The sequence below is a fragment of the Podarcis cretensis genome, assembly GCF_951804945.1.
Source record: "Podarcis cretensis genome assembly, chromosome: 9".
Lineage (NCBI taxonomy): Eukaryota > Metazoa > Chordata > Lepidosauria > Squamata > Lacertidae > Podarcis > Podarcis cretensis.
This window is the reverse complement of record NC_137178.1, coordinates 18,248,632-18,266,363: the sequence shown is the minus strand read 5'-3', so window position 1 is coordinate 18,266,363 and position 17,732 is coordinate 18,248,632. Positions and strand designations below refer to the sequence as shown.

Genomic DNA, 17,732 nt, shown 5'->3' with positions numbered 1-17,732 from the left:
CACTATGACACGACTTTAAACAGTCACGGCATCCCCCAAGAATGCAGGGAGCTATAGTTTGTTAAGTGTGCTGAGAGCTTAACAAAGCTACAGTTCTGAGTGTGGTTTAACAGTCAACCCCTTTTCACACAGAACTCTAAGAACTCTAAGAACTGTAGCTCTGTGAGGAGAATAGGGGTCTCCTAACAATTCTCAGTACCCATAATTCTTTGGGGAAGGCTGTGACTGTTGAAAGTATTGAAAGCTGAGGCTGCTGAGCAGAATCTTGGGCTGAGGCGTTGTTTAGGGGGTTTTGTTGGGAGACAGTTGTTGCCATTAATTTTTTTGCATCTTCATGATTTATGTGGAAATTGTTCAATTTGGTCGAGTACTTTTTGATGCTGTTTATGGTTTATGACTGCTTTTGTTATTTTTGTAGTTATGTATTCTTTTTTATATGTTGCAAGCCACCTTGGGCATGGCTTTAACTTTGGAAAAGAAGCATACAAATAAAACGACTGACTGACTGATTGATTGATTGGTATTCTAGCACATCTAGTGTATGGTGTAAATGGGGTCTGAGTGAAACTAAGGAGTTAAACCAACACAGATCACCATCCTCATCATCATTGTTTAATCGATTTAATACCTTCGCTTATTGCCACGTAAAGACTCTGTAAATGACTTACAACGTTTTAAAAACACCAAGAAGAAAAAATATTACATTAGAAACCGTACAAAAATCCACAGAATGTGCCCACACTGTATCCATATTTTTCACACCCCAAAAAAGGATGACACGTACGTTCTCATGACAAAAGATGATCACTTTTCAAAAGTGAGGAAAATATTTGTGCAACAGACCCCCTCCTCCATTTGGGATCCATCTTGGAAGTCTTAACACATGTACTGTGGAACCTCAGGTTGCGAACGTGATCCGTGCAGGAGGCACATTTAAAACCCGCAGCATTCATAACCCACAGCGTCGCATCTGCGCACACGCGCGATGCGATTCAGTGCTTCTGTGCATGTGCAAAGCATGATTTAGCGCTTCTGCACATGAGCGGACACCAAAACCCGGAAGTAACCTGTTCCTGAACTTCCAGGTTCGGCACGTCTGTAACCTGAAAATGCGTAACCCGCAGCGTTCGCAACCCGAGGTATGATTGTATATAAATATTGTGGGGATTCAAGAGGCACTCCTACCTTGCCAGAGCCCTCGGATATGAGAACAGGATCCATGAGAAAGATGGCTGAAGACAGCCAGGAAGTGGGGAGGAAGCCACAGTCGTCACTTGGGTCCTCCAGTAAGCCAGTTCCCTTAGGCCAAAGGGAAGCATTTGAATGGATAACAGCCACCTTGTGGTTAAAAGATCTATTCAAGAGACAAATTTGACATGATGGAAAGCTGCCTATAAAAGACAGCAGCGGGGTTAGGAAGTAGACCCCTCAGTTCTGTATCTGTTACCCTCTCTATTAGTTTTGCCAACAGCTTTCATTTCCTTCACATCATCAGTTTCCTTGGCACTTCTATGACTTCAGGTTGTTCTTTCTTTCCCTATCTTCATGCAATTACTAAACAATCCACTACCGGGAGAAATTGTAGCCTATGGTGATCCAGCAGGCCTGTGTTTACCAGAGGGAGCAAGCTGAGAACAGCCGCGTTAAGATCTGCAAGCAATTAACCATCAAAGATGGTGCTTCCCTGTGTTCCAGAACAGCTGAACCAAGGTCTCGGGAAGCATAAGTAGCATACTGATAAGAGAACACCCCTTCAGAATGCACTTATCGGGCGTTTTTTCCCTGTAGCGCATGACATCAAACAACAAGAGCAAAAGATCATGGTGGGTCTGCCTCTCTTTGGCTAAAGTAGTCTTTGCAACATCAGTAATATGTGGGGCTGTCTGAAAAAACCATAAAGGGATTAGCTCTAAACAGCATATATTTTCTCCTTCATTGCAGATGCCGGAGGTGATGAGAGGAAGGGAAAGGGAGCACTTTCTGAAAACCAAATTAGGAAAAGTGGAGAGGTTGCAGGAGCTATTTTAACAGCTCGCAAGTTTACAAACTGTCAATTTCCATAACGCACTTGGAATACAAAGCTACCACCGTGAACAATCCCGGCATTCTCAGCACCGTTCACAAAGCACGAAGCTGCCTTTCTGCTTTGTGGCATTGATAGGAGACTATGAACCTAGTATTTTCTAAAAACAGTTGCACTCTCCTCAATACAAAGAGCCAATTAATTGCAGCCTTAGGAACAGTTGGCAGGCTTAACAACATGCAAAAAAAAAATTTTGGGGGGGGGGGGGGAGAGCAGCAACTGCTAATTTAATGACCAGAGTGACTTTTCCTCTTTTGTTTCCAGCTCCTTCGCAGCTTTGCTTTCTATAATATTGCAAAAATGATGGCATTGTCTTCCTGCTTCATTCTTTTCATTATGAAATACATTCACACCTCTTCCTAGCAGATTTCATGCAGATGTGATTTTTAAAGGCAATAACACCCCCCCTCCCAAAAAGGTGGATGTGCATTGCTTTCAAAAGTCTGACCTCCCATTCTGATACATAGCTCTGATCCGATCCTTCTGGAAATGCTTTTGACCCCACCATGCTCCCCATTAAAGGATTTGCTGTGCCATTTTTGTCTCCTTTGAGGATAGAGTCGAAGGGCTGACCTACTGTGCATTTAACGCCATGTGAGACCTAGGCATATGCAGGCACACATGAGTTACCTAGTTTCTGCAATCATGTTGTCTCCAAAAACATGGACAAAGAAGTGAACATTAGATAAAGTCTGCAACTATCAGCACACATGCTTGGATGATGATGAGAATAATTATTTGAAGAGTTCTATACCACTTTTTGGGGGCGGGGGGTGCTGTGGTCTAAACCACAGAGCCTAGGGCTTGCCGATTAGAAGGTTGGCGGTTCAAATCCCTGTGACGGGGTGAGCTCCCGTTGCTCGGTCCCTGCTCCTGCCAACCAGCAGTTCGAAAGCACGTCAAAGTGCAAGTAGATAAATAGGTACCGCTCCGGCGGGAAGGTAAACAGTGTTTCTGTGTACTGCTCTGGTTTGCCAGAAGCGGCTTAGTCATGCTGGCCACATGAGCCAGAAGCTGTACGCCAGCTCCCACGGCCAGTAAAGCGAGATGAGCGCTGCAACCCCAGAGTTGTCCACAACTGGACCTAACGGTCAGGGGTCCCTTTTACCTTTACCTTTATACCACTTTTTACTAAATATGTCAAAGCAGTGTACAGCAATGCAAAATAATGAAAGTTCCCAAAACTGCATATTATGCATGATTCAGTAGACCAAGGATAAAAAACAAAAAGTGATTGGTGGAGAGTCCAGAAATTCCTTGGCAAACAATAATGTCTCTGACTACTAGCAGAAACACATTGCAGAAGGTGCCCATTGAGTCTCTAAGAGGAGACTGTTCCATCATATAGGTGCAACCACAGAGAACATCCTTTTCCAAATCAATTCATTGGTGCATTGTCCTCCAGCACTGTTCTCCAAGCACAGTGGCAGATACACATAATCAGTGGCAGATACACTTGCATAATGGAAATTATGCACACACATGAAAATGGAACAGCATGTTTAATAGGGAGTGGGGTTGCCTTCCTTGCCCCACCCTGAGCATTGGGCAGGTTGCTAGACTTTTGGCATCCATCTGTCTTGAGAGCAACCGAATACACCTCAAACCACTGTGCTAGCAGCACCAAAGTGACCTCCCTGGGGCCCAAGCCTGGGCAGTGGATTATGGAGGTCCGATCCATTAGTGTGGGCCATCTGCAATGACAAAGCCAACACATGAGCAGCTGCAACTGGTACAGTTCAAAAACTGGCAGCATCTCTTCTAAAAATTGTCAGCATCTGAACTGACACTTAGTTCTGTGCTATGTTTGAGCAGAGACTCAACTGCTCACATAATTAAAAATCAGGGTGATTGGAATCATTTATGAACCGCTTATATGCCTCACATATGCAATTGACCTAATTGCACATCATTCCCCATTTGAAATCACAATATTACTAAGCACTCTAATGCAGAACGGAATCACTGTTATGCATGGCATATTCAGTTGCTCTATTTCACAACAGCTTGTATTGTTAAGCCTCTTGCTTTTATTTTTTACAAATGCAATGAAAATGTTTGCTATCCATGCACTCATCCACACCAGCAAGTTTTCAGGCTTCATACAGGGAGTGGAGGAATCAATGATCTTTGTGGCATCCCTATTCATATCTTAGCTAGGCAATATACCAGGTTGCCATTGTCAGCAACAATGTTTGCAACCGCCTATCACTTGAATCACCTAGTTGGCATGGTTACTTCCCACAGCAACACTGGTTGCCTCAATATTGTCTAAAACACTTGCTATTGTTAAAAGTTTGCAGGGGGGCGGGGTAGAGACCTCACTAAACCCAAGAAATCAATAAATGTCAGAATCTAGCTAATATTTGGGATATTGAAGGGAAAGGATACAGGCCACAGCAGTTCTCCTGAACTGTGCTAAAGGAAATTCCTGGGTTTAGACTACACAAACTAGCCTGGCCAGGTTGGTTAAATATATGTCGTTATGAAACAATGCCCAGGCATCTATCTATACATCAAGGAAGGTGCTCAGGTCTGTGCAAAACAGAGGGTGCCAAGGTGAGGGGTGTGTGAAAGGTGCCAGGAAACGTTCACAGGAGGCTTGGGGTTTGGGGGCTAAAGGTGTGCTGGGAAAGAGAAGGAGAACAAAGCAAAACCAGCTTGGTGCTGGCTGGAGGAAGCTGCACTAAAAGACAAGGAGCCATGCCTGACTGCTACTTTGGACCCAACCCTGCTGAAGCCGTGAGAGGGGCAACGAGAGACACTCTTGGGGTATAATGTTCTGCACCTCATCTACTTCAGACTTCCAGGTGTAAATATGTGCTCATAAACCATATTTTCTTAAAGACACTAGCCTCTGCTGTGCCTCAATCTTCCCAAAGGAAACTCAATCCAGTATAAGCACCTGGAACCCCTGGAACCTCATGTAGCTGCTTGGCAGAGATTGGCAGAGAATGTAAAAACATAAAAAGAGCCTGCTTGATGAGGCCAATGGCCCATCAAGTCCAGCATTCTGCTCTCACAATGGCCAGCTACTGTTTGGTTTGGGAATACCAAAGTAGGAACTAAGTGCAAAAGCACTCTTCCCACTTGTGAGGGCTAAACCAGACCTACTGCTGATGCCAACCATCAAGGCAGAGCATAGCCATCATAGCTAGTGGCCATGCAGAAACACCTGACACTTTTGCATGGCTGGAATATAATAAATTGGACAGTGAGCTGCACTCATTGTTCCACCTAATTTTTTGCCTGTGGTATGAGAGTGACTTCACATTATGGGAACATTATGGGGTGGGATTCATGTGGACATCCTTGACTCTTCTCACATTCCCAACCTACACGTTTGCCAATGCCTGAAGAGGGGTTCTTTATTTTCATATCCCAACATCATGTACAACTTGGGTGATTGGTAGATGTAAAGGGGGGGGGGGTGATTAGCAGTGGAGTTCTGGGAGAGTTTTGCTACACAGCCTATGACTATTTCCTGACCAGGCTGAGGGAAGCTGGGCAGCCCTAGGAATAGCCAATGAAGTAAAATATGAGCAGGGAGCAAAAAGAAATGTTGGATCCTTTAAGTTTTGTTAAGTCTGCCTGATAAAAATTAAGAATTATCAGTCCATTTCAAATCCAGACTTTATTAATCACATAATGATTGATTTATTCACAAGCAAGGTATATATAATAATTAGGAATAATTATCATTTATCTTATATGTGTTGCCTAACTTGGTAAAACGCACACAGCATTTTTCTGCTAAATACTATGTGTAAGATTTCTGATTTAAATCTTTTCCACTGTAGCAGAAATACCATACAATACTCCAGCACAAGCTTCAGCTTATTGCCTACTGGGGGCTTTTTGCTTTTGATATCTTTTTTCTCTCTCCCTCTCCTTTCATTTCCTCCCTCATCTTTCTTTTCAATTTCTTTTTTAAGCATGGCTTGTCAGATAAACCTAGCACAACTTTCAAGAAACTTTTTGCCTTTCATCTTCCTCCTCCCTCCATCTCTAATTCTCAGCTTATTGTGTGCTCAGGAAACCTACTTTAAATTTAACCTTGCTCTCTCAGATCTCATTCCAATCAGACAACAACTGCTGAAACCACTGTGTTTACCACCCTAGTACAGCCCTGAAATATAATTTGAGCATCACATATAAATATAATAATTTGCTATGTTATCTTTGTTGAAACCGCAAATGTTGGCCTTTCGGGATATGGAGTGCTTTTGCCGCATAGCTAATCCAGCAAAATCTAACCTATAGCAAAGTAAATGTAAAGCTATACAGCATAAGCTTTCCTGTTCACACATACCTGGAGTAGTCATGTGTTAAGAATAACAAGAACCAGTCTATATTCAAGCTTTCCAGTCTAGTCAAGTCCTTTTAATCACTGGCTGTTTGAAAGTTTACCATATCTTGTGGATCTTCAGCTTCCATTTCACAATGAGGTTTGGGGCACCACAGCATAAATATATGCAAGGTGCAAGGACACCTGAGAGCCACTTCAATCCTGTACACTAATACCCAACATGTTTACATGGGAAACACAAGAGAACTCTATGTTTTGCACAGTTGCTGCGATGGAAGTGGAGGGTATGAGTACACCACACCCATTAGGGTCTTTGCTCCCCAAGACTGCTTCCTCCTCTTCCAGTTATGGTCCAAAGCAGCCTTTCCCAATCTGGTTCCCTCCAGATCTTTTTGGACTACAGCTCCCATCATTCCTGACCAATGTGTCGTGCTGGCTGGGTCTTTGTGAGTCCAACAACATTTGGGGGGAACCAAGTTGGAGAACGCTGGCCTAGAGCAAGCTTGGCAGTTCTCTGAAACACATCAAGCACTCTTGATCAGTAATAGTGGCAAACATCCCTGAAACATGGCAGACCCCTAGTTACTGATCTTCCCTGTTGTTTGCAGCCACTGCATGTGAGAATGCAGGTTGTGTTCTAAGCCATCCTGTTAGCTCAGATGAGACAACAGTGAGGTTCTAGATGCAGCATGATGCAGAATCCTTGGCAACACCCTGGCAAATGTGTTGGGGCTCCTAACAAACAAGCTGATATGGAAATGATTCAATGGTAGAAGGTCTGAAAGCCACTTCTTGGCAGGACAGAGCACAAAATACCCTGGCATTGCAAATCAAGAGCTTAGATAGAATCTCTTCAGCTACACAGACCCCGGTATGCAGTTGCACCAATTCCAGGATCTTTGACAAATTACTTCCTCCAAAAAGTTAGAGGAACAGCCCTCCCCTCACGCATGGAGAAGGATGGGAAAAAGGAGAAAACATCTGCTCAACTGGAACAGCAATGAAAAGCAATGATATGCCCTCACTGATATCTCACATACTGATACACAAGACCATTTAAGATACGTACACATTTACCCCAACTATCCAAAGGAACATATTCTTATGAAGAATGTTATATTTGTAACCTGGGCAATCCACAGTTCTGATAGCACCTACTCAGAAGACCTTCTTGTGATAGTCACAGCTGGAAAATATGCTGTCACAATTGCAGAAATCACCACCAGAAAGCTATGGCTGCACTGATTAATTGCCCAGGTCACACATGACATTCCCTATGCAAAAAACATCCCCCAAGGACACCCAGGGCATGTTATGTGAAGATTTTGTTCGTTTGTTTTGGTTTATATGAATTGGCCCATCTTCAGCTAGTTATTACTTCAGACAAGATAAACAAGATGGATTCAACTTCTCTAATTTTCATCCTGACAAAACTGCAGAACATTACTACAATGATGGGGTTTCTCTCCTGATATCCATCATCTAAAAGGCACAGCCTGCAGCTATATTTGTCTACAAGGCTCAGATGCTATTTTGGTCCTTCTGTGACATTTAAATAGAAGTGCAATCATTGCCAACCACGTGGCCAGATTCACTAGCTCCTATAAGCCTTCATCTCTTTGCTTTTTATTAAGAGCAGTGCCATAATCATGCCAGTTCCTGAGAATTCAGATAGTTCCAGACTTTGTTCACACATATGTGCAGGCTACTTATTTTCTCGATGGCAGCTACATGTGCAAATTGTCTCCATTGAGAAGCATTGTATTTCAGATGCTATGTTATGGAAGATCTATCCATGGTGTTAGATCTGTCCATTCACACATGCATATTATCACTTGAAATTGCAGTGGGGACTCCCAGACCCTAAACCATGGATAGGCAAACTAAGGCCCAGGGACCAGATCCAGCACAATCGCCTTCTAAATCTGGCCCGCGGACAGTCTGGGAATCAGCGTGTTTTTACATGAGTAGAATGTGTCCTTTTATTTAAAATGCATCTCTGGGTTATTTGTGGGGCACAGGAATTCATTCATTCCCCCCCCCAAAAAAAATATAGTCTGGCCCCCCACAAGGTCTGAGGGATAGTGGACTGGCCCCCTGCTGAAAAATTTTGCTGCAAGGTTACTTCATAACCATCCAGAGAAGTGTAGTCACTTAGCAATGAAAGGAGTAAGAAAAAGTTGGTTAATTTACATCCCCATCTCCTGTCTTTTCACACACCACTTTCCAAGCTGGCACTAGAAGGTCATTTAAGAAATTTGGGTTAATACTGTAAATATACATCTGAATCACTCCATTCTAGCTGTTCTAGAAGAGTAATTGCACACTCTGTTATGGCTGTAATTAAATTAATAGATTATCTTTCAGCTAATGCTGACATTGGATTGGCTTGCTACTGTAAGACAACTTATCAGCAACACAAAAAGAGCAATGATGTGGAATGATGAACAAAGAATGGCACTATAGAGAACCGGGTCTGCTTATTCTATTTTTTAAACAAATTATACATATGTTCTGTAGTCATGTAGTGCATAATATCATGGAAAGAAATTTAACTGAGAATGGACTGAAACCTATTGTTTCTGCTCCAAATAAAATGCAACAGGTTCTCCCTTCAACAACCATTAGCTCTCAAATAACTATTAATATGACAAATCTCTCTTCAGCATGTTGCTTTTTCCAGCATCCCTTAGGAATATGGGGAAGATAAGGGAGAATAGCAACCGAAGGATTGTCTACAAGCCATTACTGAAACCAAGGAAATGTCAGGGGGCCACATGAGGGCCATGGTGTAACTTGAAGGATTACCAGCCTCACAAGTTGGAAGCTGGAGATCAAGAAGACAAAGTGCTTTGGAAGCTAGTGTTGTTTCAGAACTGGAGAGAACGTAATGTCAAATTTCCACCTAGCCAGTCACAATCTCTCAGCTTAGCCTCTATCACCTGATAGTCCTGAGGGCAAAATGGAGGGAGGCAAACCACACGTGCTACCTTGGAAGAAATGTGAGGTGTAAACGCAACTAATAAATGGGCAGTTTTCTAGTATTTGTGCCAGGCCTTGCCAATCCAAAGACTGCCAGACAATCCAAAGGGCCAATGTTTGCTTATTTAATTTATGTCCCACCGTTCCTCCAAGGAGTTTTTAAGTGCATGTATAGTTCTCATCCCTGTTTCATTCTCACAGCAACCTTGTGAGGTAGGTTAGGCTAAGAGTGAGTGATTAGCCCAAGGTCACTCAGTGATCTTCATGGCTGAATGGTGATTCGAACCATGGTCTCCCAGGTCCGAGACTGACACTCTAACCACTGTATCACACCGGCTCTCAATGTTGAATGCCTTTATTACTTTCAGTACTGAACAAGCACTCAGATGACTTGGTGTACGCTGTCCATGGTAGCTCACTAGGCTAGGTTCCAGCTTCCGACTCTGAGGCCAGGACCCTCAATGGGCAACGTTACGTATTTAAAATAGAGGTAACTGGTGAGGATTTATTGATACACTAAACTCTGAGCACCTTCAAGAAGAGTAATGTGAGTCCAGTTACCTGCAGCGCACAATACATTCTTGCTGCTTGAAGCAAAGTCCAAATGCCCACCTCCCATTCTAAGGACAACACTTTAAGAAGTCTTACAGCACCATCCAGACATAAATTCCTGCCTTCATCTATCCCACACCACATGATGCTCCCTGAAGCTGGTCACACCAACTTGCTACATGGCAGGTTCAGCCCTGCAAATTACTGGCTTCCAGCAAAGGTATCAGTCATTCACTTAAATGGGTCTTTATGCTGTAAATTGTGCATTGACTGTCTCCCTTTGCAGGGAAAGCCTCTTGTAGCAAGACTTAAAGGTACAGGGTATGTGCAAGGAAACGGATAGTAATGTACTTGATCCCTCAAACCAAGTGGGCTAGCAAATCCAAATTACATAAATAGAACAGAGGATGATTAGAGTCGACCACAAATTGCTTTGTCTGGGACCCAAAGAGACATGTTACCTATTAGCCAGGACATCTTGGGATCAAGAAATGTGTACTGCATGTAAATAGTAATGTAGCCAAAGATCAGAATTGTAAGGCTTGGAAAGTAAGTTGTCCTAGTTTGGCTGTGAGTCAGTCAACCAGCTACAAATCTGGTTACAAACAAACAAACAAATAATAAATCCACATAACAGTGACCTCATCCAGTCCATGTTTTACCAGCTTCTCCATCAGAATATCATTGGGGACTTTGTCCACCAAGCTTGTAACTCAAAGAAAGAAATGATATTCATCTGGCACGGTTTCTATTTGAGAAGGCCATCCTAGTTTTCCTGGCATTTTAGTAGTAATGCACAGCATTGTAATGCTATGCTAGTACAGTAATGTGCTGGTATTTTAGTAATAACGCTGCAATCCTTTACACAATTGTGAGCAAATCTCATTGATCTCAATGGGACCTTGCTCGGAGTAAAGGTGCACAGGACGAGTGCTGTAAATCTTACAGACAAACAAAGCTAATGAGAAGTTTAGAGGCAGATAACGCAACCCATGATGTACCACCACTGTGTATCCCCCATTTGTTGGAATGGGGATTGTAGAAGATTCACACACAATCTCCCTTTCAGTTGAGTGGAGGTCATGCCATTGCAGCACTTGCTGATCTGAAGAAAAAAATGTTTATCCTGGAAAATGCATTCATCTTTTTTCACCCATATGGAAACACACACACTCTTCTCATTGGAGGACTTAGAGGTCAAAATCAACGGACACTCACATATCACTAAATATACTAGAACATGAGACCCGCTATGAGCCATACATAAATTGTGCACTTGGGTGGAAATGCCAGCTAATCCCTGCTTAATTAAAGCAGTGTTCTCAACTCCTGTTGTGTTTAGGGAGTGAAGAGTATAGGACAAGCAATGTACGAAGAAAATAGCAGGCAGCGTGGCTAATCTCAAAGACTTCAGAGCTTTTGAGCTGCATAAATCAGAGCGACTTTTTGAATAGCCTCATAAAACACAATATCATTGCCATTCCGCTCACGGCTTTTGAGTTCTTCCTACAGCATACAGATCATTAGGAAACTTCTAAGCAATCAAGTAATGTGAGTCTGATGAAATTATTCAATCAATGCATAGGCTCAAGGAAGCAGCATAATGCAGAATTGCATAGTTTCAGAATGTCAGAAATGAGAGAGTGAACCCCTTCTTCCTCAGTGTGCATGCTTCAAACAAAACACACACAAAACACACACAAAACCAAAAACCTCCAGTGGAGGTGATTGTTTTTAGCATTTTCATAAGCATGCTTGATGTAGTCCTCCTGAACTGCCTGCTCCCCTCTGTAATGTTCAAGTCAGCAGAAACACATACAACTATACAAACCCTCTCAATGCTCAGAAACACATAGCCTGCAACATGGATTCCCTTCAATATAACCAGAATAATTATATTAATTAGAGGACTATGGTTTGTGAGTGGTGGGGAGATAGCATCTATATTCTGTTACTACCAAAGCTAACTCTTAGCTTCCATTCTGGTGGCTGGCAAAGAAATGAGTTTGTTATCATAGATACCTATTCTAAACAGGTAACCTACATGATAACTGTATAAATACAAATACATAGTTGGGTAAATGAATGAGAAATACATGCAAGTTACATTTATATTGGAGAATTCCCAGTTACTTTCATCCTATCTCTCTCTCTCTCTCTCTCTCTCTCTCTCACACACACACACACACACACACACACACACTTTTCTCTGTATGGTACACTGAATTATTATTTTTTTTGCACACTTTAGAAGTGTGATTACATTGAAGAATCATCAGTCTTTTCCTCGTTGAATTCAGAACATCTGTTATACCTGCTGCTTCAATATTTCCCCCCAAGGGAATGTTTAACTTTCATTTCCCTCATTGTCTTTGCAAATCCTCATTTGGAAACACTGTGATTCTAACATTGATTTTCACCCTCTCTGTAAACCCTCTCCCGAAATTTAAAATGAACAAAAAGAGTTCTTCTTTCTTGCTTCTTCTGTAAGATAGGAGTTTGTGCAAGGGGGGGGGGGATACACCAGAGTCATAGCTCACAAGATTTTTAGACCTGGAAACTAGCGATGAATTCTATACTTTTGGAAGAATTGCTGCATTTAGCTGCTGACCCAATTTAACACGAAATTGTTGTTTGTTTCCTTGCTACTTATTTTCCATACCCTGCAGGAAATTGAAGGGAGGGGGTGGAGAGAAAGATTGAGAGCTCTGGATGACAATTATCAATTTGCCAGCTTCATGGCAACATAAAGCCATCCATAAAAAAAGCTAATCCCCTTGTCAAATGTACTAATTGTCTTTCCAAGTGAAATTAATTGTCTGAGAAGCCACTTTGGATTCCCCCCCTCCCCTTTCTAAGCAAATGTACTTTTGTTGCTGCTTGTAACCACCAATGGCACTTACAAGAAAGCCAGAGAGAGAAGGGGGGGAAATAAAAATAAATTACACAGTGCTGTATTTGCCAGCGATAAATAATTAAAGTGGGCATCCAGCAAACATAAATAGCAATTAATGTGAAGAGAGGCGGGGAGAAGGGGCTGTTTGATGCAAAACCACAGTGCAGCAGTGCATGGAACTGTTTGCTCAAAGAAGAAAGAAAGGGGTCTTTGCTCTGGGAGTCTCTCCCCCCAGCACACCTCACAACCCAACTATTCACTGGTGATAATAATTGTTCAGGAATACAAGAACGGCTCCAAAACCTTTCACCATAGACAGAGAAGGCTGCAACTTCACCTGGTTGTAACAAAGCCCAAACTCTTGTTCCCCAAGCCACCATTTCAAGTAAATTATTTACTTTCCCCCCCTTTTTAAACGCTGTGAACAAACCATACTCTGCCTCTTTTCTAAAGGATGTCTGACGCTGCTAACCTTCAATCCCTCCTATGATATTCAGAGACTCAAGCAAGGACTCCTACAGAGGTCTCTTGCCTTAGAAACTCTAAGCTAACTTACACTCCAGAATCTGCCCAAATCCTATAGCGCGAGGTCTCTCTCTCTCTCTCTCTCTCTCTCTCTCACACACACACACACACACACACACACACACACACACATTCAAAAGCAGGGATTTCTCAGCCTTGATCCTCTTCCCTCAAACATCGCATTACAATCAAGGGCTGGCAGACATGTTTACAAACGAGCATCTCTCAAACGATGAAGCCCCGGTAGACACCAAGTTGTGTGGTTTTTATTTATTTATTGGGGGTGGGGGGGACTGCTTGGCATTAGCCCCAGAACAGCAGGGAACGATCTCTATTTGTACCTTTCTAGCACAGGATGTGCACATTTTGGAGCGCGGGGGAGGGAAGGAGGAGTGTGAGCGAAGAGAGACAAGACTTTCGACTCTGCTGGTACCTGAAAGCAGCGCGCCTCATCTCTGTCCCCCTGCTCCGCATCCAGCCAGCAGGGGGACTCTGAGGCTTCCCCCACCCCCAGTACGTTTGGATCGCTTATCTTCTTGCGAGCCAAAGCAGCCTGCTCGTTCCATGCTCTCTCTGCCTGCGTGCGCTGCTTACAAAGCAGTCCAGCAAACGCGCGCGCACACAGAGACTCCTTCCTCCTCCCCAACACATTTTTATTTTTATTTTTTGCTAAGCAAAACATCCCCCACGGATGCATTTTTTAAATTTTAAGCAGGGGAATGGGGATAGAGAGTTGGAGGATGCTCTCGGTTTGATGCTGATGGGGGAAAGCCCTGGCCAGATGATTTTTCTCTTTCCCTTTTTTTGCAAGGATTCTGAACAAGCGAGGGATGGAGTTATTTCCTGTGCCTCCCTCTCTCTCTCCCCACCCCCTCCAGTGGTTGGCAAATGCCAGCTTCGGGCTCGCTCTCCCTGCAGAAAGAGCTCTGTGAATCAGAAGCACCGCGATGCCCCTCATCCTCCTCGCGCGCTCGAGTCCCCGTGTGGCCGTCAACGCGGCTGCCAATAGGTGGGGCCCAAAAGCAGCTTCGGGGGAGCGCGGGTAAAGGGGAAAGCCGCGGCTCCTTTAACCCTTCCCGTGCTGCATCCAATCAACGCTCTTTGCTGGAGAGAAGGCACGCGAAGCGGGGCTGGCTCTCCCGCTGCCTTTTTCCTCCCCCCCCCCAAAAAAAGGGAATTGGGGACACCACCATCCATCCAGCACTGGAGAGGGTGGCCGTGGTGCGCGCGCGGGAGGCCCTGTCAACGTATAAACCTTTACAGAGCCCACGATCCTCCCGCGTCGCGGGCTTCCTGGCTGGGGGGGGGGGGCAGAGAAAGAGAGAGAGACTGGACGCTATTACTGCCTCCCCCCGTTTGGAGGGAGGTTGAGCCCCACGGCGCTCAGTCCCCTCCCCTTTCGCGAAGATCTGTTTGGCCAAATGGAAGAGCGCACGTTGCCAAACCACCTGTTCCTCCGTACGGGGGGGGGGGAGGGGGCGGACGTACGTTGTGTTGCAACGCGGGGCCAGTGTGCGTGTGTGTGCGGTGCAGGTTTGCAAGCTTTATAATACATGGGGGGGGGGGGGCGTTTTAGGCTTTCCCCGCTAGCAGCGGCGGGAAGCCTGGGGCGAGGGATTTCTGCTCTAGAGGACGAGCTAGCTGCACACACACACACTATGCAAAAAGCAAACTCTGGTTGTTTACCTTCATTTGTAGAGGAGACTAGAAAATAAGCTCTCTCTCCCCCCCCCCCCCGCAAACTCCCCAACACAGATATTCGCGCTCGAATCTAGAAAACCCATGCAGCAAACGAAACGTAGCCGATTATGGGGGCGGTTATTATTTCGTTCAGTAAGAGGAAGCGGGGGAGAGAGAAATACTGCCCGGGGCAGCTGGAGGCGGGAGGAGGCTGGCGAGGAAAGCGGGGAAAGGCTGCGAAGTAAGCCCGCTGCAGTCGCAGCTCCGGCGCGCCTTACCGATGTGGATGATCGAATCTGCCAGCGCCGCTTCCCAGGTTCCGGTCCAGCACACGGACACGAGCAAAGCGAGGGGGAAAACTTCCATCTCCTGCGCTTCGGGCAAGCGGGGAGGAGTGGTTGGTTCAGAAACGGGGGGTAGTAGTAAGGAGGGGGGCAAGAGGTTAGCGATCACACCAGCGACAAGGACGAAGGGAGCCCAAGAAAAGAGAGACGAGAGTTTGAAGAGCCTCTAAATCCCGGTTGGATCCTCCAAAGGGAAAAAAAAATTACAGGGGGAAAGGAAAAAGCTGCAAGAGGGAGCCGATCCCAGGCTGGTTGGGGAGCCTCTCGCAACGAGCCCCGCGTCACTTCGGGGGGCGGCCGGGCATCGCCAGAGTTGTGGGGAGTTGCTGCAGCAAATCCATCCAGCACATCACCGCCGCCACCAGAGATGTCAATCGGGAAGCGATTCGGCGTGTCCCTGTATCGATCACACCATCCTCAGCCTTTTTATTGCTATGTTTCAATGGTATATCTTTTAAATATATAGGGTTGTTTTCCTTCGGAGCGATCCGCAAGGCCAGGTCCCCACCGCCTCTCCAGTGGGGCAACTTGCAACCGACAAACCGACGGACCCTTCCAGTGCCCCCCACAGCCAGCCAGCCAGCCAGCCAGCCGGTGTTCGAGAGAGAAGGGGTGGGGGGTGGAATAAAACAATTTTAAAATATATATAATAACTGCAGCTTTTCTTTCCAATCTCCCAGGCGAGGGACTAGATCCTTGCAAAGTGTGTGTGTGGCGAGGGAGAGCGCTCTTCGTCTCCAAGCTTCCCTCCAAAAAAATAATGATGACGATGGTTTTTTTAAAAAAAAAACCCAAAACCACCCAAAGTGAACTTCAAGGCAATGCAGCTGGGAATGCAGAACTAGATCTCGATCTTCTTCCTGCTCCACCAAAAGAAAGGGGGTGGGGAGGGGGAGAAGCAACTGATCGCTTTTTTTGCTTCCCCCCTGCAGCTGGTTGGTGCGGGGAGTGGAGAGAGCGACCGCTGCGAAAACGGCTCTCCAACGTGGTCACCCGAGATAGCAGTTCCACGGAGAGCTGGATGCAGCCAGGAAGCCAAACAGCGACAGCCCCGGGACTTGTGAAGATGGTCTTCTGCAGTAGAAGCAGCAGCAGCAGCCGAGGAGGCGGTTTGGAGCTTGCTTGGTTGGTGGGATGCAGAGAGAGAGAGAGTCCCCTAGCTGTTGGCAGCTCCGCCGCTAGCTAGCACGTTGCTTAGAAATGGATCACCTAGGAGAGAGAGAGGAGAGTGCTATCAGCCAGAGAGGAGGAATAGAGGGGAAGAACCGAGAGGCAGGCTTCCTAACAACCACTTTCTCCCCCTATCTGGTGTACGAGGGAGAAGCAACGTTAGAATAGCTTCAGCGCCGCCTGCTAAGCTGGTCTGTGGTAGGGGGCCGGTGAGAGGGATCTTCAATGGGTGTGAAAAGCATATTTCAGGTGGGGGGGGGGGGAATCACTTCAGTCCGAAGGCGAGAAGGCACCGAAGTGGGGGGTTCTTTTGGTTGGGATGAAGGAACCTGGGCATTTCTTTGGCCCTAGTTTAGAGCGCGTTGGCTTCCGCCTCTCGACACGTTTAACCTTGCAACTTCCACCGCAGAGCTCAAGTTGGGAGTCTTTGGAAAGTGAATCAGGGGCAGGGCTTCAAGATGCGGAGCCGGAGCGGGGTGGGAAGGAGGGGGAAGTATCCAGGACAGCTGATTCCGAAGGGAGGAGAATAAAAATAAGGCTCCAGAGTGCTATTAATATGCACTTAATTATCGACGTTTTTGATGGGGTTTTGTTCACAATTGAATCTCAAGGCTGGGAAATTACTCCAGGGAGGAAGGGGGTCGTGTGATTCTGGGAAGAAGGAAAGCAGTGGTTTTTCCATCATAAAATGGTAGCCTGAATAACCCCTGGCTGCTGTTTGTGTGACATGGAAGGGTATTAGTTAAGCTACTTTTCTAGTTTAGACTCCAAAGCAGGGAAGAGGGGGAGAAACACAACCCCCCATATGTCAGCAGTCCCTATGGGGACAGTGTCATTACATGGCTTAGTCACTAGGTGGCACAAGACTTAGTTGTAGCTGGGTGGAGTTTCTTGTTCTTCAAGAGAGATAATAAAGCTCTTGTTTAGATTTCAGTATAGTATACACTATAACAGGGGTGTCTAACTCAAATTCATCCGGGGCCGCATCAGCAGTTTGGTCACCCTCAAAGGGCCGGTTGTATCTGTAGGACTTACAGTACAGGAGAGAAGGGTTCAGGCAGCCGTTGGATCTGTCACATCACAGGATGGCATGCGCTCAATATAAAAACAAGTGGAGGTTTCCTGAATGCATGTAAAGTGGAGGTTTCCTGTGTAGAACGGCCGGCGCCGCTAGAGGGCAGACGTTCTCTG

General features: G+C 45.4%; 1 protein-coding gene across 7 annotated transcripts in view; it reads right to left on the bottom strand.

Moving 5' to 3' along the window:
• Positions 1-16,989, bottom strand: part of GRID2 (glutamate ionotropic receptor delta type subunit 2) — an 847,936-nt gene extending 830,947 nt beyond the window's left edge. For all 7 annotated transcript variants that reach the window (XR_013842448.1, XR_013842449.1, XM_079990761.1 and 4 more), the window contains exon 1: positions 15,306-16,989. Coding sequence is in view for 5 of the 7 variants with exons in the window: in XM_079990761.1 (XP_079846887.1) it covers positions 15,306-15,393 (88 nt within the window). In the remaining 2 variants the exon portion in view is untranslated. The remainder of the gene's footprint in view (positions 1-15,305) is intronic.
• Between the last annotated feature and the right edge of the window lie 743 nt (positions 16,990-17,732).